The 20,463-nt window shown below is 36.1% G+C and overlaps 3 protein-coding genes across 7 annotated transcripts in view; 1 reads left to right on the top strand and 2 right to left on the bottom strand.

Annotated features, from left to right (window-relative positions):
• The first annotated feature begins 984 nt into the window (after nucleotides 1-984).
• LOC129788424 (lachesin) overlaps nucleotides 985-20,463 on the top strand; it is a 38,947-nt gene continuing 19,468 nt past the window's right edge. For 3 of the 5 annotated variants that reach the window (XM_055824480.1, XM_055824482.1, XM_055824481.1), the window contains exons 1-2: nucleotides 1,778-2,315; nucleotides 3,643-4,083. In XM_055824480.1, coding sequence (XP_055680455.1) covers nucleotides 4,020-4,083 — 64 coding nt within the window. In that variant the 5' untranslated portion in view covers nucleotides 1,778-2,315; nucleotides 3,643-4,019. Of the gene's footprint in view, nucleotides 1,291-1,777; nucleotides 2,316-3,642; nucleotides 4,084-20,463 lie in introns of those variants that run through there. The other 2 variants (XM_055824483.1, XM_055824485.1) reach the window with 2 other exon arrangements.
• Nucleotides 7,268-14,063, bottom strand: LOC129788404 (cysteine sulfinic acid decarboxylase). Its single transcript, XM_055824449.1, has 3 exons — nucleotides 12,954-14,063; nucleotides 10,127-10,494; nucleotides 7,268-8,201 (listed from the first exon to the last, which is right to left on the bottom strand). The coding sequence occupies exons 1-3, from the start codon at nucleotides 13,647-13,649 to the stop codon at nucleotides 7,604-7,606; spliced, it is 1,662 nt and encodes a 553-aa protein (XP_055680424.1). The 5' UTR covers nucleotides 13,650-14,063; the 3' UTR covers nucleotides 7,268-7,603.
• LOC129788464 (brain protein I3) lies at nucleotides 16,537-18,415 on the bottom strand. Its single transcript, XM_055824568.1, has 2 exons — nucleotides 18,184-18,415; nucleotides 16,537-18,094 (listed from the first exon to the last, which is right to left on the bottom strand). The coding sequence occupies exons 1-2, from the start codon at nucleotides 18,272-18,274 to the stop codon at nucleotides 17,802-17,804; spliced, it is 384 nt and encodes a 127-aa protein (XP_055680543.1). The 5' UTR covers nucleotides 18,275-18,415; the 3' UTR covers nucleotides 16,537-17,801.

Raw genomic sequence — 20,463 nt, forward strand, 5'->3', positions numbered from 1 at the left:
GTAATACAATACAAGAGCTTAGGCGAAGTTGCGACAAACCATCCATTTCCCACCACACACGAGAAAATATTTTAATCCCGAAATGGGAAACTTTGAGCTGAGAGAAAGGAGATATTTTTTGGGGTATTTTGAGGAGGAAATTCAATTTACGAATAATTTAATTATGTAGAAAGTCTTTTTTCCGCTTTTAGTGCGTAGTCTGAGGGGCCGGGGGTGGCTAACATACACTCTGTGCTGGGTAAATAAAGCAAAAAAAAAAAAAAAGAAGAGGATGTATCTTAATTGTAGGAACATCAATTTAGATAATGTATGAATTGGTCTTTCTCCTTAAGGCCATGAAAAGCTTATGAAAATTAAATCATATGAAAAATGAGACGGTGATTTTCATCAATTTCCCACAGCACATACATACATTTTATATATAGTCAGGTCTGGAGAAGATAAAGGTTGGTGGTAGCCCCAAAAACGTAAATTATACCAGAGGGGTAGATCGTAAAAAGTTTGGTTCAAATAAATTAAAAGTTTCTTTTATTGAGTGTTTTAGTGGGTATACCGTGTGGAGCATTGTAGGCTACCTACACTACATGAAAAGTGCTTAATTTCAGCTAGAATTTGGAGTTTAAAATGCCTAAAAAGCGAGGAAATTCACATTGAAAGCGTAAAAGGAAAGTCAGAGCGTAGAGAATGAAAATTTCTCCTTTATTTTCATATTTTATCTATCATTTAGTAAAATTTAAAGTTTTATTTTTAATTGGAAAAAATAAATGAAAATCTTTTCATTTTGCAGCCATTAAGAATTTTCCTTTTAGAACTCTCATTAATTTCTTGTCCGTATATATTTTACAAATCAGTTTGGTTTCTTCTTTAATTGTCTTCTAACTGAATAATGGAATAGTGCTTTGGGCACTTTCACCCCCTCTGAAAGCTATCCATTATGAAAAATTTCAGAATTATTGCATTTTTTGTTTCGTTGCAGGAGGAATTCCCATAAGAAATCCTTGCGTGGCGGGAAAGGGAATGTATCGGAGTGGAATTCACTGACGATCACCTTTTGGAAATTCTTTTCTCAACAAGATGAATTCCTCGCAATTCCACAGCCACGGAGAAACATAGCAAGAGGTCAGACGAAAAAATGCGGTGCGGTGGAATGGTTGAGATGTTTTCTCGACGTACGGAGTGATGCATCAATTTTTCCTTTTATATACATACACATAGAGTCCGGAAAGAGAGAGAGAAAATCTCGAGAATTGGAAATCTCATCTGGTAGTGATGGGATTTTCAGGAAATCACGTAAGTTTAATTTTTAATGATGGCTATTTTTATCAATAGGGGTTACTCTTGGGTGGGTAAATGATGGATTTAATTGTGTGTGGGGGAGTATTCTTTCCAATAAGCTATTTACAGAAAGGAAAAGCTCTCTCTCTCATGAGGGTTAGTCAGGGTTATACTTTGTTGTTGTTGTTACTCACTCCCACCTCTCCCCAACATCAATTGGCCTTTCATGTGGGGAAAATAATTAGGATTTTTCTTTACATATATGAAGGTACTTTTCTTGTTAACTCGCTTTGGTATGGCTCTTCTGGTGCGCTTTCTATTTATCCATCCACATGAGAAATGTGTGGAAAATGAGGGTGAATATTTTTTGGCGGGGAAAAGCACTGGGGTATGATATGCTATATGTAGCGCATGCGTTCCACATCCCCCATCTCCAACCAACACGATGGAAGGATTCTCCGCCTGTTCCTCCGTGTATGCAGGCAGTGTGGTGAAGGTTTTTAGTTTAGCAAAAGTCGCCGCCGTGGTTGTATCGGGTCTCCCCTAAAAAAAAAACGCGCCGAGAGTCATTTTACACACAATTCCACATAGGAAGAGGGAGTTTTAGTATTCCGAATACATATCATCGAACAACGAGAGTGTATTTATATAAAATTTAGTTATAACACAAAGTGAATAAGGCTCTTTAAATCCCCCAACAATTATGATTGACTGACTACGTAATGCGCCTATGGTCCCCAAAGTAATTGACTCCAAACGCAAGAGAGAATTATCTTTCAATCCCCAATAAATGTCATCAATGTGATTGCCGTACACTCCATTGACAGTCAATTTGCGCTTTAATTGAGAAGTGAAGCACGCAGAGAGCACAAAAAGGGGGAGGGAAAGCAATTGTTGTGGGGGTGTCCGTCGAAGAGGAATAAAAAAAAGACCCGCCAAAAATCCAGACAAATTGTCGTCAATATGCTGAACGCGCCAAAAAGGAAGTCGAGGGAGGAATTGAATTAATATTTAGTATCTGCCTGCCCCCCTTGGTCATGGTACAAAAATTTTATTCACATTCCTTTCTCTATTCAAACCCATTCTCACAAGCAAAAGCTACCGGGACGAGGGAGGAATGTTGGGGGGGAGAGGGAAAGTAAAAGCTATCGCTGGTTAATCCCAGAACAGAGACCAGATTACTTCTGAATAATTCACACAATACACTTGCGGAATACATCCCGTGGTAAAATGAACAACTAAAAGTTGGGAGAGATAAACTTATGCATAAGATATAAATTTTGCAGCGGAAATTCAAAACAATGACGCTAGTGGAGGAAATATCGTAGACAAGCAATTTAAAAGCAAAAGTGTTGGTGTTGGAATTTGAGAAATGTGACCATTAAAGGAGCAAAAGCTTGTCCACAGTACTCCAACATTTGGGGATGAAACAACACCCAGCAACAATTAGTAATTGCGCGTGTTGTGAGACAAGAAAATCTTTACATCTAGCAATTTTCGTCTCTTCCAATGTGCCTTCATCAGGGAGTTGGAAGTTTATGTAAAACTAATTCAGATTTTCCTGAAATTTTTGTTGTTGAAATTTTCACGAAGTCTTTTTTTATGATTGTCTTGAAAAGTCATTTTTCAAGCAAAGTTTTTGAAATTCCCTTTCTTTGAAATTGTAAAGAAAATTTGTCGAACGAAAGCTCATTGAGTAATTTTCAAAGGCAATATTTTTTGAAAAAAAAAAAAAAATTCCAAGTCTGAAAAAATAAAAAATACCTATAGAGAATGACTCAATTTAATATTCAGTTTTATTTTAATTATTTTAGCTTCATTACAACTCTGAAATTTCTTCAAATTGTGCTTTAAAAATTTTAAATTATATACTGTTGAAAGCTCAAAAAGCTCGTGACGATGAAAAGATATTTTTCAATCATCTAATAAAAAGCTAAACAACCTTTGGCCCACACAATTGGCTCATCCCACTTGATGGTGTTACAACGGCATTGCATATTTTCGCTTTAATTTTTGCTCTTAACCGACACAGATTCACTTCCTCCCGAGCAAATCCAATTGACCCCCAAATTCAATATGCATACCAAATTTAGAAGCTTTATAGGCTTTTTAGGTACTAAATTGACCCGAATAAATTTCTTGAGCATCTCATGAAATTATCACACCCTGTGCTGCAATGTAGATCAAATAGCGAGAAGCTGGGAAAAAGTCATCAATTCCCGAAAGCTCTTAGCGTGTGCCTCCGTCTAATTGACGAGCTTCAATTAGTGGCTTCCTGCCAAAGTAATGGTCTCTGTCGCAGGATTACACTGCGGTGAGCTTTTGAATACACAATGTTTCAATTTAAAATATCCATTTCCACTTCAGATATCTTCTGTGATTTTCTTATAAATATTCATCCTCCACTTTGCTTCCGTGCTCTTCACCTGGACAATTTTAAAAGGGAATAAAAATATATAAAAAAAGGCAGCAAGAGTACCACTAAACTCATCCTCTGGGCGAAGCAATAACATCAAAAGCCACACAAATTGCTCGTGAAATTTTCATTTGGATTTAGTAGTGGAATTAAAATAAATTTATGGAAAAAATATATAACGAAGAAGCGAATTGAATGGGACGGAACGACGACAGTATGAAATTTTGAACAATATCGAACTGTATAATTGCTTTCCCCAAGTGGTGGGGGCTATAGAAGAGGAATTTAGTGTTGTGATTTTGTGCAGAGTTTTTGGAGGAAAAACACCATGAAACGGGCAATTATGACAACTTTTGCAGTTATATTTGCCACTGCAGTCATCTTCGCGGAAGGTGAGTTGAATGTTTTCTTTGGAGTAATTAAGTTTTTAGTTAGGAAAGATTTTATGGTCTGTATTTAAAGAAAGGAATGGATGGTCTGCTCACTTCATTGACTTAAAATTTTAGCTGTGTTTCTTTCAGACACAGCTTTTGTGTACCGAGCAAAATCGAAAGTCGTCAGATCGGGCTCAAACTTGGGATGAGCACGAATTAGGGTCCCCACATTCCAAAAAACGTATGCGCCAAAAAATTTTTTTTCCGGCCGGCCGGCCGTCCGGCCGGCCGGAGTATAACGCTAAATTGCGAGAGAACGGTGATAGATAGAGACTTGCGGTAAACGGCAAAGTTTAAATATCGACCGGAAGACGTCCGATTATGACGTCAAATTTTACCCCCCACCCCCCCGTCCGCCATTTTGAATAACCTCAAAATTTTGTTTTCGCTATATCTCAGCCGCTATTATAGCTAGAGGGCTGAAATTTTGATATGTTGTAGGGGCCATCAAGAGCTTTCCAACAATACCTCATTTTCGAAAATCGGTCAAGCCATTTAGTCAATATGGCCGCCACAATTTTTCATCGAAAATCGACCATAACTCGAAAACGGCTTGATCGATTTTGATCAACCCGGGGTCAAATGAAAGATCTCAACAAACCCTACAACTCTCTAGAACATCCGAAGTTTCAAAAGTGACCGCTAGGGGGCCAAAAATCAAAAACAAAATTTTCGATGAGTTTTCGATGAATATCTCGAAAACGACGACATAAATTTTTTTCATTTTTTGATATGTTGTAGCTGACCATATTATTTAGCTCCATGCCAAAAATGAAGAAAATCTATGGATCCGTTCTCGAGATATAGCCTTCCAAAGTTGGCATGTCATATCTCGGGTTCTACAAGTCCGATCTTGATCAACTCAAGCGCAAATGAAAGGTTTCGAGAAACCCTACAAATGTCTAGAACATTGCAACTTCGAGAAATGACCGCAAGAGGCGCTAAAGTCAAAAACAAAGTTTTCGAAAATTTCGAACTCGAATTTTTCGAAAATGGCGACATAAATTTTTTTCATTTTTCGATATGTTATAGCTGACTTCAAGACCTTTCAAACAAAAAAAAATTTATGAAAATCTATGGATCTGTTCTCGAGATATGGCCTTCCAAACATTTCTTAGGGTATGACTTTTCAACTTTTCCCGACTTTGCGCGTATTTAAATTAATTCGCGTTCTAGTTTGCTCTCACAAAATTGGTACACTGAAAGAAACACAGCTCCCGTAAGCTTGGTCAGCTTACCAGTACATTTCATATGCTTCGCACACTTCTAAGTATATAAAATTAATTAATTAATTTTAATTAGTAACTTACCAGGGGCGTAGTTAGAAATTTATTAAATAGGGGTGTTTTTTTTTTGAAAAAGAAATTTTATATTAAAATCGCTAAATTTGATTAAGAAAAACGATTCAAAAGTAGAGAAAATTATAGTACTAGACGTTTCTCATCTAACGTTTAACTTTCTCAATCAATGTTTGACGTTTCTTTTCATTTCTTATATATGACAATTATTTTTCTGAAATTTGACATTCTTTTCTAATTTTTGCTCTAATTTAGTGTTTGAAAATCCTTTTTTTTTTATATAATTATAAAACTGAAATAGCTCTTTTTAGCCCTTAAAAATACCAAAGCTTTCTGAACTTTTACGTTGCTGAAACCTGTGAGAACCCCATTCCTCATTACACCACTGCGCCTTTTCTTTTTCCCTTAATTTTCACATTTCCTTAAAAATCTTCTTTTTACTTTAAAAGAAAATTTTCTTTGAGTGTATCGTTGATTTTTGTCCTCAGTGCAAAAACACTCAAAAGCTCTGAACTTTCAAAATGTATAGGTATAAAGAGAGATTAAAATTAGCAGCATTTTAATTCCCCCTGAGAAGCATATTGCATTTCTCAAACAAACCTCTCATCGGTGATTATTTTAATATTATTGCAAAGTTCACATCTAACAATGCTTGAATTTTGTGAAACAACCTCCACAATAGTTAAAATGAAAGACTAAAGTAGCAATTAAATATAGAAACTGGGTAATATAAATGTGTAGATTTAAGTGAGATGGAGAGCAATATTGGTGTATTCAATCTCTTCGGTAAAGCCTTACTTTGTTGGAAAAGTTTCTGTGCATGAAATCCAATCCTTTTTGGTCTCTCTTCCGAGGTTTCCACATCATCCTTCATTTCAATCAATTAGGCGTGAGCTAAAATATAATTGGTACGGAAAGGGAACAAACATTGGATATCACTTTATAATTACAAACACTGACTGTGCCATCAATTTGTGGGTAAATAATCAATTGCATGGTCAAATGGGTTCGATGTATCTATTCTATGTTATATGTTTTTGTTGTTGAGTCTCTCTCTCTCTCTTATTCACAGTCCCACACTTTGCTTCTATTTATTAGTAATGAGGCAACGTATTTGTCTGAAGAGAGACAAATCTGTAATTTAACTGAAATATATTGTGTTTTTGCCTTTCATTACGAATTTTCCCATTTCGTGCACGGATATTAATAAATATATAGGTATTAGGTACATATGTATATTCCAAAATAGATGGGTGAGATTATTGATTTAGTTATGGACATTATACACTATGAGGGTTAACTAATATTTGATAAAATCATTGGACATTTACAATTTTCCCCACCGGAGATGGAGTTTCGTGTGATTTTCTATATAGGGATGAGGTGTTTTTGTTTAGAATTTGCAACAATGAAGAGTTTATATTTGGGATGAAATGAAATTTGCATGATATGTTTTTTAGAGAGAATTCTGAACCTTCAATTCTATCAGCAATTTTGCAAAATTATTCGTGAATTTACAAAAAAAGTGAATTTTTCAAAGAATTCTCAGAAATAAAATTAAAAATTAGACAGATACATTCACGAGATTTGACTATACCCTCATAAATTATTCTGACTTTAATTATTGATCAAAAAAAAAAAAAGATGATTCAGGGGAGAGAGCCTTTGGGGTGATTTTTACACCCACAGAAGCTGCCAATGGAGAATTTCCAAGAATCCTCGACAGTCCATTTCACACTTACCATTAGTCCTTTCTATGAAAACACCTCCAGCATTATGCGCTTTCGGCTTCATTCCATTCAAAAGCATCATGCGGCATTGGACATCAATGGACAACTCTCTAATGGATTGGATGGATATCTTTATTCCGTTTCACATCTACATTTTTTTTATCATTCGTTAAAATAAACTTTTTCTCTCTCTTTTTTTCCACGAGAGAAAATTCTTCTTCCTCCACTCTTATTTATAATCTTTTTATTCTGAGGATATATTATACATATATTTATATATAGGGGGAAGGGGATGGTTGTGGATTAATTAAGAAATTTCGTATTTACAGAAAAGTTTTGGCGAGCTAACATGTGGGAGGGAATTATCTCAAAATATGCATGGTGATAAACAGGCGAGATGGAAAACTTCCCTCTTAAATAATTCATTTTACACCAGTGTGTGTGTATGCCTCACAAATCCTCACCAAGTTGTGCAATTTTGTTAATTATGTGCAGCATATCTGATTTCTCGAGGGATGAATTTTGGAGGACGAGACGGAAAAAATTGGGTTTCTGCCGCAATGGTTGGTAGGTGATCATCATTGAGCCCTCTTTCATCATGCGCTCCTTAATTTTTGGTGCCACCCTGTGCAATTTTGTCAGGAATTCCTCATCGCGTGGGCAGGAACGGAGACTTGGGGGTAGGTACCAGAAGCAAACATTGGTACATTCGGGTTCGGCCACAACCATCTCAAAGTCATCACGCTGACGGATTTGCTCAGTGAAGAATTCCGCCATTTCGAAGACTTTTTCAGCATGTCGCTGCAGCCCCAGGGTCCCCTTTGCCTTCCACATGAGCCAAAATTTGAAGACATCCGCACGACGTCCACACTGGATGTGCTTGTCGCCGGTGTCGTATTTGGTGTCGTAGAATTTATCCTTTTGAAAGAGATACGAAGCATTGCAGGAGTGGCACTGCTTCAGCAGATTAGGGTGGCGAGTTAGGAATGTCGAACATTGCTGAGGTGCTGCCAATAATTTATGTGGATTCCACGTCACCGAGTCAGCTCTGAAAGTATCGCAACAACAAAATATTCCATCAACACTTTTGGCATATTTTTCATTCCCAAATGGGGCAGAAGAACTTCCGACAACAATCCACGATATATTATTCGAGGCTGAAATTTTTTCTCCTCTATTTTTCCCCCCAAAAAAAAACCCGAGGGGTGTACAGAAAATTGTGTTGGAAAAGGTTTTTTTTTTCATGTGGAATATATAGCAGCGTTAGTTAGGATATGAGCCGTATGTGACATATACTAGTGTGTCATTTGAGAGATCTTTAGTGCGCGAGTAAAATCAAATCAGACCATGTGCTGTGTGCCAAAATCCTATTTGCTGTAATTGGGAAATGTAGTTTCGTTTATCTCTCCAACGTATCGCCAGATATCATTCATAATTCTCTTTGCTAATCCATCCACTAAATTTCCATCCTCAAAATGCACCCACATTGCGAATGTACATATATGTGGGTCCCATGTAGGTAACATGGGAAATTGTGCTCGCTATGTGCAGCACACCCCTCGGGTGTCACCCTCGCAATAAATCATATTTGACACGGTGATTGGATAAATGGCATGCGAGGGGATCAATTTAAAACTAATTTATTGCTCCACCACGAAAGTGCACTTGAAATTTTGTAAAATATTGAGAAGTGGAAGCATAAAAAAGACTAATAATATGTACATATATATCTGTGTGTAGGTACTGTACCAAGGTTGAGGGAAAACATAATACCAAAATGTAAAATTTAGTTTGGAATATTATACAAAAAGGTTTAATTCAATGTTGGCTTGCTTGCTCTCAGTCAGTGAATTCCTCTGGTTATGACGTTGCCAAGAAAAATAGCTACATAACCTACATATACATATATGTATGTAGGAGTGGGGGATGACGAAGGTGTTGATGGGTAAATTTCGAAATGTACGAGCACACACACGTTTTGTGCAGGAAGTTCATCTCAACCGGAATTACGCGCGGGGCAAACCTTGGCATTTCATTCAACTTTTGGTGGCCAGGTTATTGATATTTTTATTTATTTTTTTTATAATAATGAGACTGACAACTCTTTTCTCCCTCTGGATTGTCGTCACAGCTGTCGCAATAAACATAGTGTGGTGCATAAAAATAGCATAATGTTTATCAAAAAAAAAAGAGAATTATGAAGAATTTTTGGAATTTAAAAAGCTTTGATAAAAAGCTTTTTTTGTAAAGATTTCCAAGAAAAGCATAAAATACGTCGAATTTTTATTTTTCAATTAATTTAAATTAAAAGGGATTTTTGACACTCATAAAAAAAACTGTTAAATGAAGTTCTGAAAATCATTACAAATTCGCAAAAGGTTTAATTAAATCATCGTCCAAGTTCTCCGAATTTTTTTTAATTACTGTCAAATACATTAATTGAGAAATATTTCATTATATTTCTCTTGAAAATCAAAAAGCGCATTTGTAGGTTTTATTTTCAGTTTAAAAATAAAATTGATGTAGATGGAGACGCCTGGTTGTAGACTCCATTATTAGTTAGTAAGAGAAAAACTATAAATTACAATGGAGGCGCCGGGTTTTTTTTTAAAATATATTAGCAATTTTCCTAATCAATAAATCAAACATTGTACACAAGCAGTGTAGAATGTGTGTAGCAGTGTACATTATACATAAGCAGTGGAGGTGCCTGGTAGATTGAAAATAATATTTTTCTAAAGAAAAAAATTTCAAAATTACGCCAAAAGTATAAAAATTTGTAAAAATTAATCTCTTTTTAAATTTTTAGTTTGAAAAAGAGAAATTCCCAATAGGATATACTAAATAAATAAAAATAACGCTTAAGTGAATAAATACAAAACATGCGTATGTTGGCACACGAACGGGTATAGGTACTATTTCCGGGCACACGTCTGTGTATACAGAGATAAACAGCTTTTGGCACACGCTTACCTTTCAATTCCGGCTAGGAGTGCCCGATATTTGGGTGAAACCAGTGCTCCGCCACCCCAAGCGGCGTCCACATGGAACCAAAGCTGGTACTTCTCACACAGGTTGGCTATTTCGGTGAGCGGATCGAATGCCCCGAGAACTGTCGTACCAGCGGTGGCTGATACCATAAATGGGTGCCCACCTTCGCATTTAGCACGCAAAATCTCGCTTTCCAAATGATCCATTTCCATTTTACCGCATGCATCTGTACGTATTGAGTACACATTATCGGCACCAATACCCATAAATGAGGCCAACTTCTGAATAGAATAGTGAGCATCCTCGGATGTGAATAACACCAAACGCGGCATTGCGTGGAGTCCTCTGGCCTGTGGAATTCACATCACAATTATTTATTACAAGCATTGCATTTTGTGTGTGTAGCCCCATGGCATATTGGGCGAAAGGATTATCAATTCAATCAATTTACAACTCGTTAAATTGCAACCATTATTTCAATTGGAAAAGCTCACTGCACCCTTATTCTATTCCCCCCGCCCCGATCCACCCCTTTGCAACCCTTTTTGTCTCACTGCGTTGTGTGTGGATTTATTGTGTTGGTCCGTGTAGGGGCCTTATCAGATTATTGGGAAAATTTTTAGGGGGTTATTGAATTACACTCCCCACAGCGTCTCTGTACACACCCACACATCCCGCCCCCACTCACACCTTCACTTTGAAGCAACATACATTGCTCAACATTCTTGTTTTTCCCCCATGGCGCACGGAGAAATCTCAAGGAGGAAGCTTTACTTGGGGATATAGGATTAAAGTTCTTAAGGTGATCTCATTCATGAATGTTTCGTGTGACTTGAAAAGAGCGCGAGTTTGTCGAGTGTCGTGATATAATACCTTTCCCTAATTCATGGGCTCATTTTGCTTTCTTGCGAATTTTCTTCATTCTTTGACTAACATTATTGGATTTAAAACTTGGCATTTTGCTAAAAGGGATAAACACTTTTTTTTTGCTTTACACCTTAACTCTCACAACATTTTTGGCTCATTCTTTCTTGGCGAGCTTTATCATGCACAAATCTATGGGATTGTAGAAGATTTGTGAGATTTTATGCACACAAATTGGCGCTAAATCATTGAGAACTTTTCTGAAAAATATGGGAACAAAAAAAACATTTATTAAAAGGAATTTTGTTGTGCATTAATAGCTTAATTTTTAAGGTGCTAAAAGTTCCCATAAATATCGATGGGATTCCTTTGAATTCTCAGGCAAATTGCACTTCATTCACGTTTATAAAAATCCTTGAAATTTTCTGAATGCTTTCCAAGTGAATGAAATAATTGGTTGAATAATATAGAAATTGAATGTAATTCCGCGTATCACTTGCAATTAAACCGCATTTAAAATTAATCCAAGTTTTTTTCCTTTTTCTCGAATTTTTTTTCTTAAGAATACTTAAAGGAAAATTTTGTGGAAAAAAACTGAAAAACATTTAATTAATTCTTTGGTCCATGTTCATTAAGAACAAACAGAATTGTTTATGATACAAAAACTCTATTCTACAGCATTCTAAATTTCTTGTTGTGTAGCTTTTGATAAAGAACATGGTCACGGAAGATGTCAAAATCGCGCAATTCATGGTCATAGAGAATATTTAATTTATTTTAATTACATTAACTTCCTTAATTAAAGTTTATTCTTTTTTTGGTGAATTTTCTTAAATTTATTTTTGCCCATATATGTTCGCTCAAATATGAACTCTTCCATTCCAATTTATGTATAATTTGAGAGTTTTTGAAGTAAAATTTTCATGCTAAGGGGGTGAAGCTTTAGAATTTTAGATATATAAGAACTTGCTCCTTAAAAACTTTCCAAACTTTGTCCTGTTTTTTTCCCTCGTTCAATGAAAATCTTCTATCGATTGATGGAGAGAAAATCTCCGATTTCAAGTGAATTCCTCCACTTGTCGTGCCATTTGAGACACATACCATACATACATATATAACAATTGAGCTATATACAGTGCTGAATCACATCGTCTCAAATTCTGTCCACAAAGTGACACAGTCAATTGGATAAATCACAGCGAGTGAGAGACGGTACTCGATGGTGGGATGGCTTAATTAGCTGAGATACCCGCGGAATGGAATTCTTGAGAATTTTATTTATTTTTTACCTTTTTCCTACATTGAAAATTGCATTATATTTGCAAAATGGGAGGAATTCTCTGTTTGAAAAATCTTTTAAAAATTAACAGAGACAGCAGAGGTATGAAAAAAGTATTTTTAAGCTCGTTTATTTGAAAAAAAAGGAAGAAGAGCTCTTTTGAAAGCTTTTTCTATGGAAATAAACTCATTTTATACCTTCAATTCTAATGAGCAGAGAAAGCTTTTTTTTCTTTCAAATATGAAAATAAGAATAAAAAATCAAGGTTCTTGGTAGTTTTATGAAAAAGAAAAATACAAATAAAATGTTATATGTTTGCAGAAATTATGATTTTCCTGAATAAATTTCACAGTACACTGCACAAAACCCTCAATAAATCGATAAGATTCACTTAATTTAATTCATTTACTAAGCTCTCACACATTGATTTCTCAGCCTTGCCCTCTAATCCATTTTGAGGTTTAATAAACCAAGGAAAGTCAATGCGACCTTTAAAGGTTTTTTTTTTTCAAAATAAAAGCGATTAAATTAATTTCCACACAATTAGAGAGCAAAATGAAGAGGAATCCCACAGCTACTTGTAAGCTTTTTTTGCATTTATACCACAATCACACTTTTTTAGCGTTTTTTTTTGCAAATCACGGGCAATTAATGCCATTGAATTACCTTCACATCTGGCATATTTCTGTATCTTGCACAACTGATTGCATATCCGTTCGCAATGGAGCCACCTGGTGCAAAGATGCCATCACCTTCACCATTGGGGAAGCCAACAATTTTCCGCAATTCCCGTAAGACAACTTCCTCCATGAGGGTGAACACGGGTGCCACTTCGTACGTGTAGACGCTGGGATTGAGGGCATCCGTGACCCATTGCCCAGCAAGGGCATAGGGATCAACAGTGGAGAAGAGTTGATTCACAAAGTAGGGGTGTCCCGTTTTAACGGAGTACTTTATCGTTTGACGAATGTAGTCCATAAGTTGGGTATCTGTGGAACCCTCAGCTGGTAGCTCCAGATCAAGTAGTGCAGCTAAATCCTCGGGATTGCGCCACTCGAGGACTTTGTTGGCTTTGTCGGTGCCAGAAAAAATGGCACGCTCCAGAAGTTCATCCACACAATCACGAAGGAATTTCTCGTGAGTCCTATTTGGCTGGCTGTGGTACCTCTTGGTGGTGCTGCTCTCAACCGCAACATCGTGCACCATTCTATCTTCTTTGATTGCACCACACTTTGTTGTATCACGCCCCCTTTGGAGGATCTCTTCATCTTCTTCGGACATTCCAGCACTCTCTGAACCACTCGATATGTGGAAGTCCTCCACTGTCTGCACATCCACATTCAATTGACCGTTTGCGGGCATTTTTGCGCCAACTCGAGATTCACAGAATTTTACAAAAATAAAAAAAAATCACCACACTACAGCAAAAAACAGCCGATAAAACACTTCACAAGACGATTGCTCGGGACTATGCCAAAAAAGAAAGAAAGACAAGAAGATGCCACAGATGTAACTCCTCACCGCGATGCACACCGGGAATGAGTTGGGCACGTACTAAAAGTATTAAAGTAAATGCTTGGCTACTTATAAATACCCCACAATCATCGAATCCCCAAGTATTTAACACTTTTTCTCTCTCACCAACGACGGACAAGGTGATTTCCAACGGAAGATTGATATATAAAATTGCTTTAATTATACATACACACAACTTGGTATTTCTGCTTGCTATATGGCTATACAACACCAAGTGGGGGCCTGGGGAAGGCCTTGCAATGACTAACCGCACTCAAAATTCTCTATTCAACTTTTTTTTTGCTCGCTTTCTCAATCAACCGATTTGCTCGATATTTCTGATGCATTTCATTTTACAAATTGCCCTTACATTGCAGCGTATTAGATGATGTTATCCCCGTCACGTCTCCCCCACCCCCTCCCCCCTTACAAGATGGCAATTACCACGATGTTTTCCTTACATTTTCCACATACACCACAGAACTTTTCCCACCAGAAACAATGATTAAAGTCTCAGGTGTATGTGTGTGAGGGTTCCGTTGCAATTGCCAGTGCTAAATTAGATGGTCACATAAGAAGGAAAAATTAAATAAAGAAAAAGAAAAGAAGGGGCATGGAAACTTGCCCAAAAAGTTGTGCAAAAGGAAATACAGATCAATTCTTCCGATTCTCTTAATTGACATGACCGGGCGTACAAAATACTTGAAGTATTTTGCATTAAAGACACTACAGGGTTCTTCATTAGAGATGTAATTTCATCATTTTGCTTTTTTTAGAATTTAAATTTGATTTACTTTTTAATGTTATTTAATAAAGATTTACTGAATTTTCAAATTTTTTATTGCAGTCTGAAAAATTTTCTTTTTTCTGATTTTTTCTGATCTGAGAGGTGTAGCAAGAACTTTTATCGAGAGGATGTTTTTGAGGGAACTTTTTTTTTTTTAAATTATGAATGTTAAAAATGGGTTAAGAAAATTGATTGAAGACTATTAAATCGAGCTTTCTGAAGATTGACATTGCTGATAATTTGTTTAGGCAATTTTAACGTTTTTCAATTGTTTTCTAACGTTTGATCTTTTTTTTTGATGTTCCTTTTCTAACGTTAAAATTAATTTGTTTGAAATTTTTTTTAGAATTTGACGTTTTAAAGATTATTTTCTTAAATTTGATGAAAATGATTAAAAAAAAAGGAAACTTTATGACATTTAACCTCCTTCAATCTTATTATGTATGCACAAAACTCACTTGCAAATCCACAGCATAGCCCTGTAGCATAGCTGACTCATTGGGAAAGTTCTTTTCTTGTATTCACCACCATATACTTCTATGTACGGAATGCAATTTATTAAGAAGATCATTTCACTTTGGTGGCTGTTGCATTCCCCTTAGAGAAAATTTTTTGGCACAGCTTTTGCCATCAGAATTCAATTCACTATCATTGAGACTTTTTTTTTCTCTGTCGGCAGTCCATTCTGAGAAACTACGTGCTATATTTGCACGTTGAGAGGGGCTCTCGCGTTTGGTGTTTAATGGGCTAGCGCCAATATGTATGGCGTGTGGTGTTGGGTTTGCAATAATTCATCTCAATTGCATCAACAACCAAATGGTGGTTTTTCTTGTATACCATCTTTTTGGTGGTAATTTGCGGTGGTGGGGGGGGAGGGAGGATTGTGGGTGGGCGTGTTTTTATATCTATTTCCCAAATGACAAAAAGGGGGTGCGCATCCCCCTTTTTTGGCGCATTTCGATGAGTACACAAACAAAATATAGACGCGGTGTCGCCATAAATATTGCCTACATAGCACTGTGATTTACTACTACCAGTCTGTATAAATAAACATAAAATTAATGGATATACTACTTGGCGTTTTATATATGCGGCAGGAGCATCTCCACAGAGCGATTGTTGTGCCAATTCTGCCGTATTAGCTGGTTGTCTGTTGACGTCACTTTGGGCGGGGGTGGAGGAACTCTCCCTCATCACTCGCCCCCCAGTAAATACAAAACAAACCCCCGCTGAATTTTGTCTCTGGAGTCAAGAGAATAAAATCAGTCAAGGGTGAAATGCTTCATGTTGGCGGAATAGAGGCCTATGTAGAGGAAGGTCCTTAGCACCACATTTACTCACAACATTGGCGTCACAAATTCTGTGAGAGAGCACGGGGAATTTCCCTCGCACGTACTAAGAGAATCACATGACAAAATGCCACTGAATTAATTGATATATAAAAGATTCGGCGTGTGTGTCTGTATTTCTTTTAATCTATCGACAGAGCGACATTAGAAAAGATATGACGCAACATAAAATATTTATCTAGATAATATAAATCCATGTTCTTTCTGCGGGAAAAAACGGCATCGTTAAAGTTTCATGTGCTCCACGAGTTAGCAGTGATGTAGATAAGAGACTGTTTATGTTTGATAAAATTTAAAATGAAAAATGAGATGTTTTTTGAATACATTCTATTTTATGGGTAAATTTGAAGGAAATGCATTTTAAAATAATCATGGTTTTAAAGGAAATCTCTTCATGATAAGCAATTAGTGTTTGAAACCACTTAATCATGATTTCTTTTTACTCTTTATGATTTATGTTTTTCAATTTTAATTATATTGCTAAATAATAAAAAAATGCAGCAAAAATATGTTGCATTTATATTTAATTATAAGGCAAAATTTAAATAATTTTTTGGAGATAAGCAGACGAAAAAATTGAAAGAATAGAACACGAATGTTTCATTCCCAAAAATGCAATCATTTATTTAGAAAAAAATGTACATATTAAAAACATAGATATATAGGTAATACATTTTGAATAGTATACGTAATATTATGTAAATTACCTCTGCAATATAAACTTTCAATATATTTCAAAAAATGCCTATTCAAAATAATAATGTAAATAAACGTTTGAAAGGTAAACTTTGAGATTTTATTTTTCAATAACATTTCATGCTCTACACCTAGAAGTTTTCAGTTCACCAATTAGCTCCATTTAATGCTTAAAGACTAAATAAACAAATAACATTCGCGGTGAAGTACCATGACTCATATTGGAATGGTAAATTAATAAAACAAAAAATTTTTTTTTGAAGGAACTCTCGCTCTTATATACTTCTAATATAAATTCGTATAAATTTTAATATTTTTTATAGAAGCCTTGCAGTTGGCTTGAAATCATAATATTTATGTTAAGATTAAATTTTTCTGCAATCTATGCATATTTTGGTACATTCATGGTGTATCAACTCTGTCATTCAGTGTTAATCACTCTCTGGGTTTATTTCATGACGTTGCACGATCTTTGGCAGCGCAATAACTACACAGCAATATGGACCACCATGCTGCTAAAGGGCGGAGGGGGGGGGAGCTCTATAGGGGAGTTGGATTTTCGACACAGGGGGGCGGATATTTTTTTACGACTTTGCCAAATGAAATCACTTGCATTCATGCTAATTTTTGGCGCGAGCTGGATGCCGACAAAAAGGGCCGAATTTTCAGTAAAAATAAAAAAAAAGCACAAACGGTTTTGGGGCCCACCCCATCGCCATGGTGTCGATGGGAATCACAAACGATGACTTTGAAAGGCAATACATTTGTGATTTTCACGTGCTGTGCATAAAATGTTCATGTTTTTTTTTTCACCCAACAAATTGGTTTTCTCATTTTTCCCATTTGAGCTCTTTTTTCAATCAATCAACTAATAAATGACCTTGTTTGGCACAATCTTGCCGCATTACAAACGCTTTTTTTTTGCACACAGATACTTTGCAAGAAGTAATTGATTATTTCTTAGTTTTTCTTGATCTACATTAAGAAAAATATCTTCACTGTGTCAATGACACATTGGACACATTGTAATTGATGTGTGTAAAGGCACGTGCTTCCTAATTCCAAATATAAGATTAATTCAACGTTTTTTTTTTTATGGAATTCCTTTGAGGAAGAAAAAAAAATAAAGGATGTGAACTGCTTGAGGCAGGTCTGGGTAATGGTTAATTAAAACTGAGCACCGCAATTTGTGCATCGCTTATTTTTCATGCATAAGCAGCAGAGAATTCCGATGGGAAATAGGAAAATGGCACAACAAATACCACAGCATGTGTAATCTTCCTCCAGCATTCCAATACGACACACCGGGCATCCTCCGACTATGATTATCTGCTCTGGAATTGTAATGCTCGTTGTGGTGGTGACGGTTTCCCCAATTGTGCCATAGCCCATGGGGTTGATGGGTGGGGCGGTGGGTAGTTGAGGGTAGTACCCTGGTGGTGCCATCGGTGGAGGACCCACTAAAAACAATTTTTTTTCGTGTGTTATCTCATAAGAAAACAAATATCGAGCGAAAAAAAGAAATCAGAAGACAAAGAACAGAACTCACTTGGAGCAGGTTGGCTGGTTATTAAGACGGACGTTCCGTGAATTGCCTGATCATACGTCGGTGGTCTATCTTGAATATCCCTCTTCTCCATCTTCCCAAATCCTGGCGTATTAACTTAGAAAAAATTCAGCAATTTATCACACAAGCACAGCTAGAAATTTTAGCAACTCCTCTATGGCAAAAGCAAATAATCTGCGTACGCCTATGATGGGGCGAGAGTTGTCACGTTCGTTGTGCCTTTGAGTGTTGCCTGATGTTTTCGACAACTTTTCAAGCAGCTCGCACCCATTCTCCACATTGAGGCGCATTTTTATATTTCTCAGCACGCCAGAAATCCCGATTTGAATTTCATCGTTGTACGGAGATTCCACGTACGTGGTGCAAGCGTGGAGGACCTTTTTTCCATCGCCACCAACTGAATGATTTTCGTGTGAAAAATGATTTTTTGCACACAAATTGAATTTTTCGCTTCCTTCTGCAACAGCCGGAATGATTTGTGTTGTTGGTTTCCACCCATAGATACAACTTGATGAAGACAAAAAGATCTCATCTCTATTTTTTTCTACAAGCGCGTAGTTTTATTTTTACTCGTATAGTGGATTGTACAAATTTTTAGCTCTGATTTTGCTATGGTACTGTTGGTGCTATACATAACGAATGAAATAGAAAAGAAAAAAATCCCAGCTGAAAAATGTTTTATGAAAATTCCTAAAGAAAATATCATAAAACTAACAGATATTGCTTGATTTTTTTGTCAATTACATTTTACAATTTTTGAGAGAAGATACATCATGTTGTTGGCCTGATGAAGGGAGAGAAATTTCCATTCTGATTCAATTGAATATTCCATTCTGCTGTATACATAATTTTAAGTACACAATCATAAATATTTTTGAGAAAAATGAATAGCATATGGGATTTATATTAAAAATAATCGCAAGCTTTATGCAAATTTTATTGCAGATTTTTCATTAATCACTTATTTATTTATTTATTCAAATACAAAAAAAAACTCTTATTTAATCCATTGCGATGCATTCTGTTGAAATCCAAAATATATTCGACATTTGCAGATTAAAATGCCGATTTGATGGGGAAAAAATCTTGCAAATTTATTTTTTTCTGCTATAACTTGTTGTATTTATTTAGCTAGGTAATATTTGAGGTAAACAGAGAAAAAAAATGAGCGAAAAAAAAATAATTTGCTGAGTTTATTCCGCAAATTCAACACACAGTGTGGGATAAAATACATACATACAGTTCATTGGTGAGAGAAAGTTTTACTAAAATTATTATCTCTTTTAAAATAAGAAGTTTATTCCATTTTAATTGGTAACCACACCCCGTTTTGTACCTAAAGCTTGCTATATAGGGTCTGCTATATACATTACATTGTATGTGGAAATAATTATATTATAGTGAGTCCGAAGTTTAGGGTTAAAGTTTATTGGCTTTATTGTTTTCTCAATAAATTAAAAAGCCCAAAAGCAGAAGGAGCTTTCGGGAGGTGTGTGGGTGGGTTTTAGTCAGTCACATCGTTTGTAACGAGAATTCAAATTTGTACAAATTAAATTATGCGTTAACATCTCCTGATAAAGTTTATGTTGTGTTTTGGCATTCATTGCCCCACATCAAAATGCTCCCAAAACGAATTGTGGCGACCTCGAGCCAAGGGGACGTGATGATAAATTTAAAATTATTCATAACACCACATAGATATTTTCACCTACCTGCGAAAATAGTGAAAATATATCCCCTCCGCAAATACCAACGAGGGCAATTCGTTCAATTTGAAGACTTTTTCCCATGCGGTCGGGGAAAAGTTTTACCAAAATGTAAACAAAAAGTATTTTCCGTTTGCACAAAATGGGGATGTGAGGAAAAATATTAATGTTCTGAACACGTTTTTTGTGTCGTGGATGGATTTTCTCTCCTAAAAATCGGATTTTTATGGTGTACCGAATGCGGGGGTGGGTGGATTAGTATTTCGCGGGATTTGCAAAAAAAAACTGAGAGAGAGAGAGACAACCACGCGCGAGGGATGCAGAAAAAAGGGCCCTCCGGTCACATGATGATTTTCATTTCCAATCCAAAAGCACACACAATGGCAGAATGGAGGAGATCCTGAATGGGGATATCGGTGGACCCCAAGAATGCTTTCAATTGCCTAAATTGTTGTAGATCAATATTTGCATAACAATGGGGATTCAGTTTGAAATAGGTCATCGATTTGATTGAGAGACGCATACGTCGAAATATGTGAAATTCTATTCTCCCGGA

Source organism: Lutzomyia longipalpis, chromosome 2 (assembly GCF_024334085.1).
Source record: "Lutzomyia longipalpis isolate SR_M1_2022 chromosome 2, ASM2433408v1".
NCBI classification, from domain to species: domain Eukaryota; kingdom Metazoa; phylum Arthropoda; class Insecta; order Diptera; family Psychodidae; genus Lutzomyia; species Lutzomyia longipalpis.

Excerpts from the sequence above, each read along its gene's own strand:
- LOC129788464 (XM_055824568.1), bottom strand. The coding sequence starts at position 18,274 with ATGGAGAAGAGGGATATTCAAGATAGACCACCGACGTATGATCAGGCA. Across the intron at positions 18,095-18,183 it reads AACCAGCCAACCTGCTCCAA|TGGGTCCTCCACCGATGGCA; the intron begins GTGAGTTCTGTT and ends AATTGTTTTTAG.
- LOC129788404 (XM_055824449.1), bottom strand. The coding sequence starts at position 13,649 with ATGCCCGCAAACGGTCAATTGAATGTGGATGTGCAGACAGTGGAGGAC. Across the intron at positions 10,495-12,953 it reads GAAATATGCCAGATGTGAAG|GCCAGAGGACTCCACGCAAT; the intron begins GTAATTCAATGG and ends TGAATTCCACAG. Across the intron at positions 8,202-10,126 it reads CTCCTAGCCGGAATTGAAAG|AGCTGACTCGGTGACGTGGA; the intron begins GTAAGCGTGTGC and ends CGATACTTTCAG.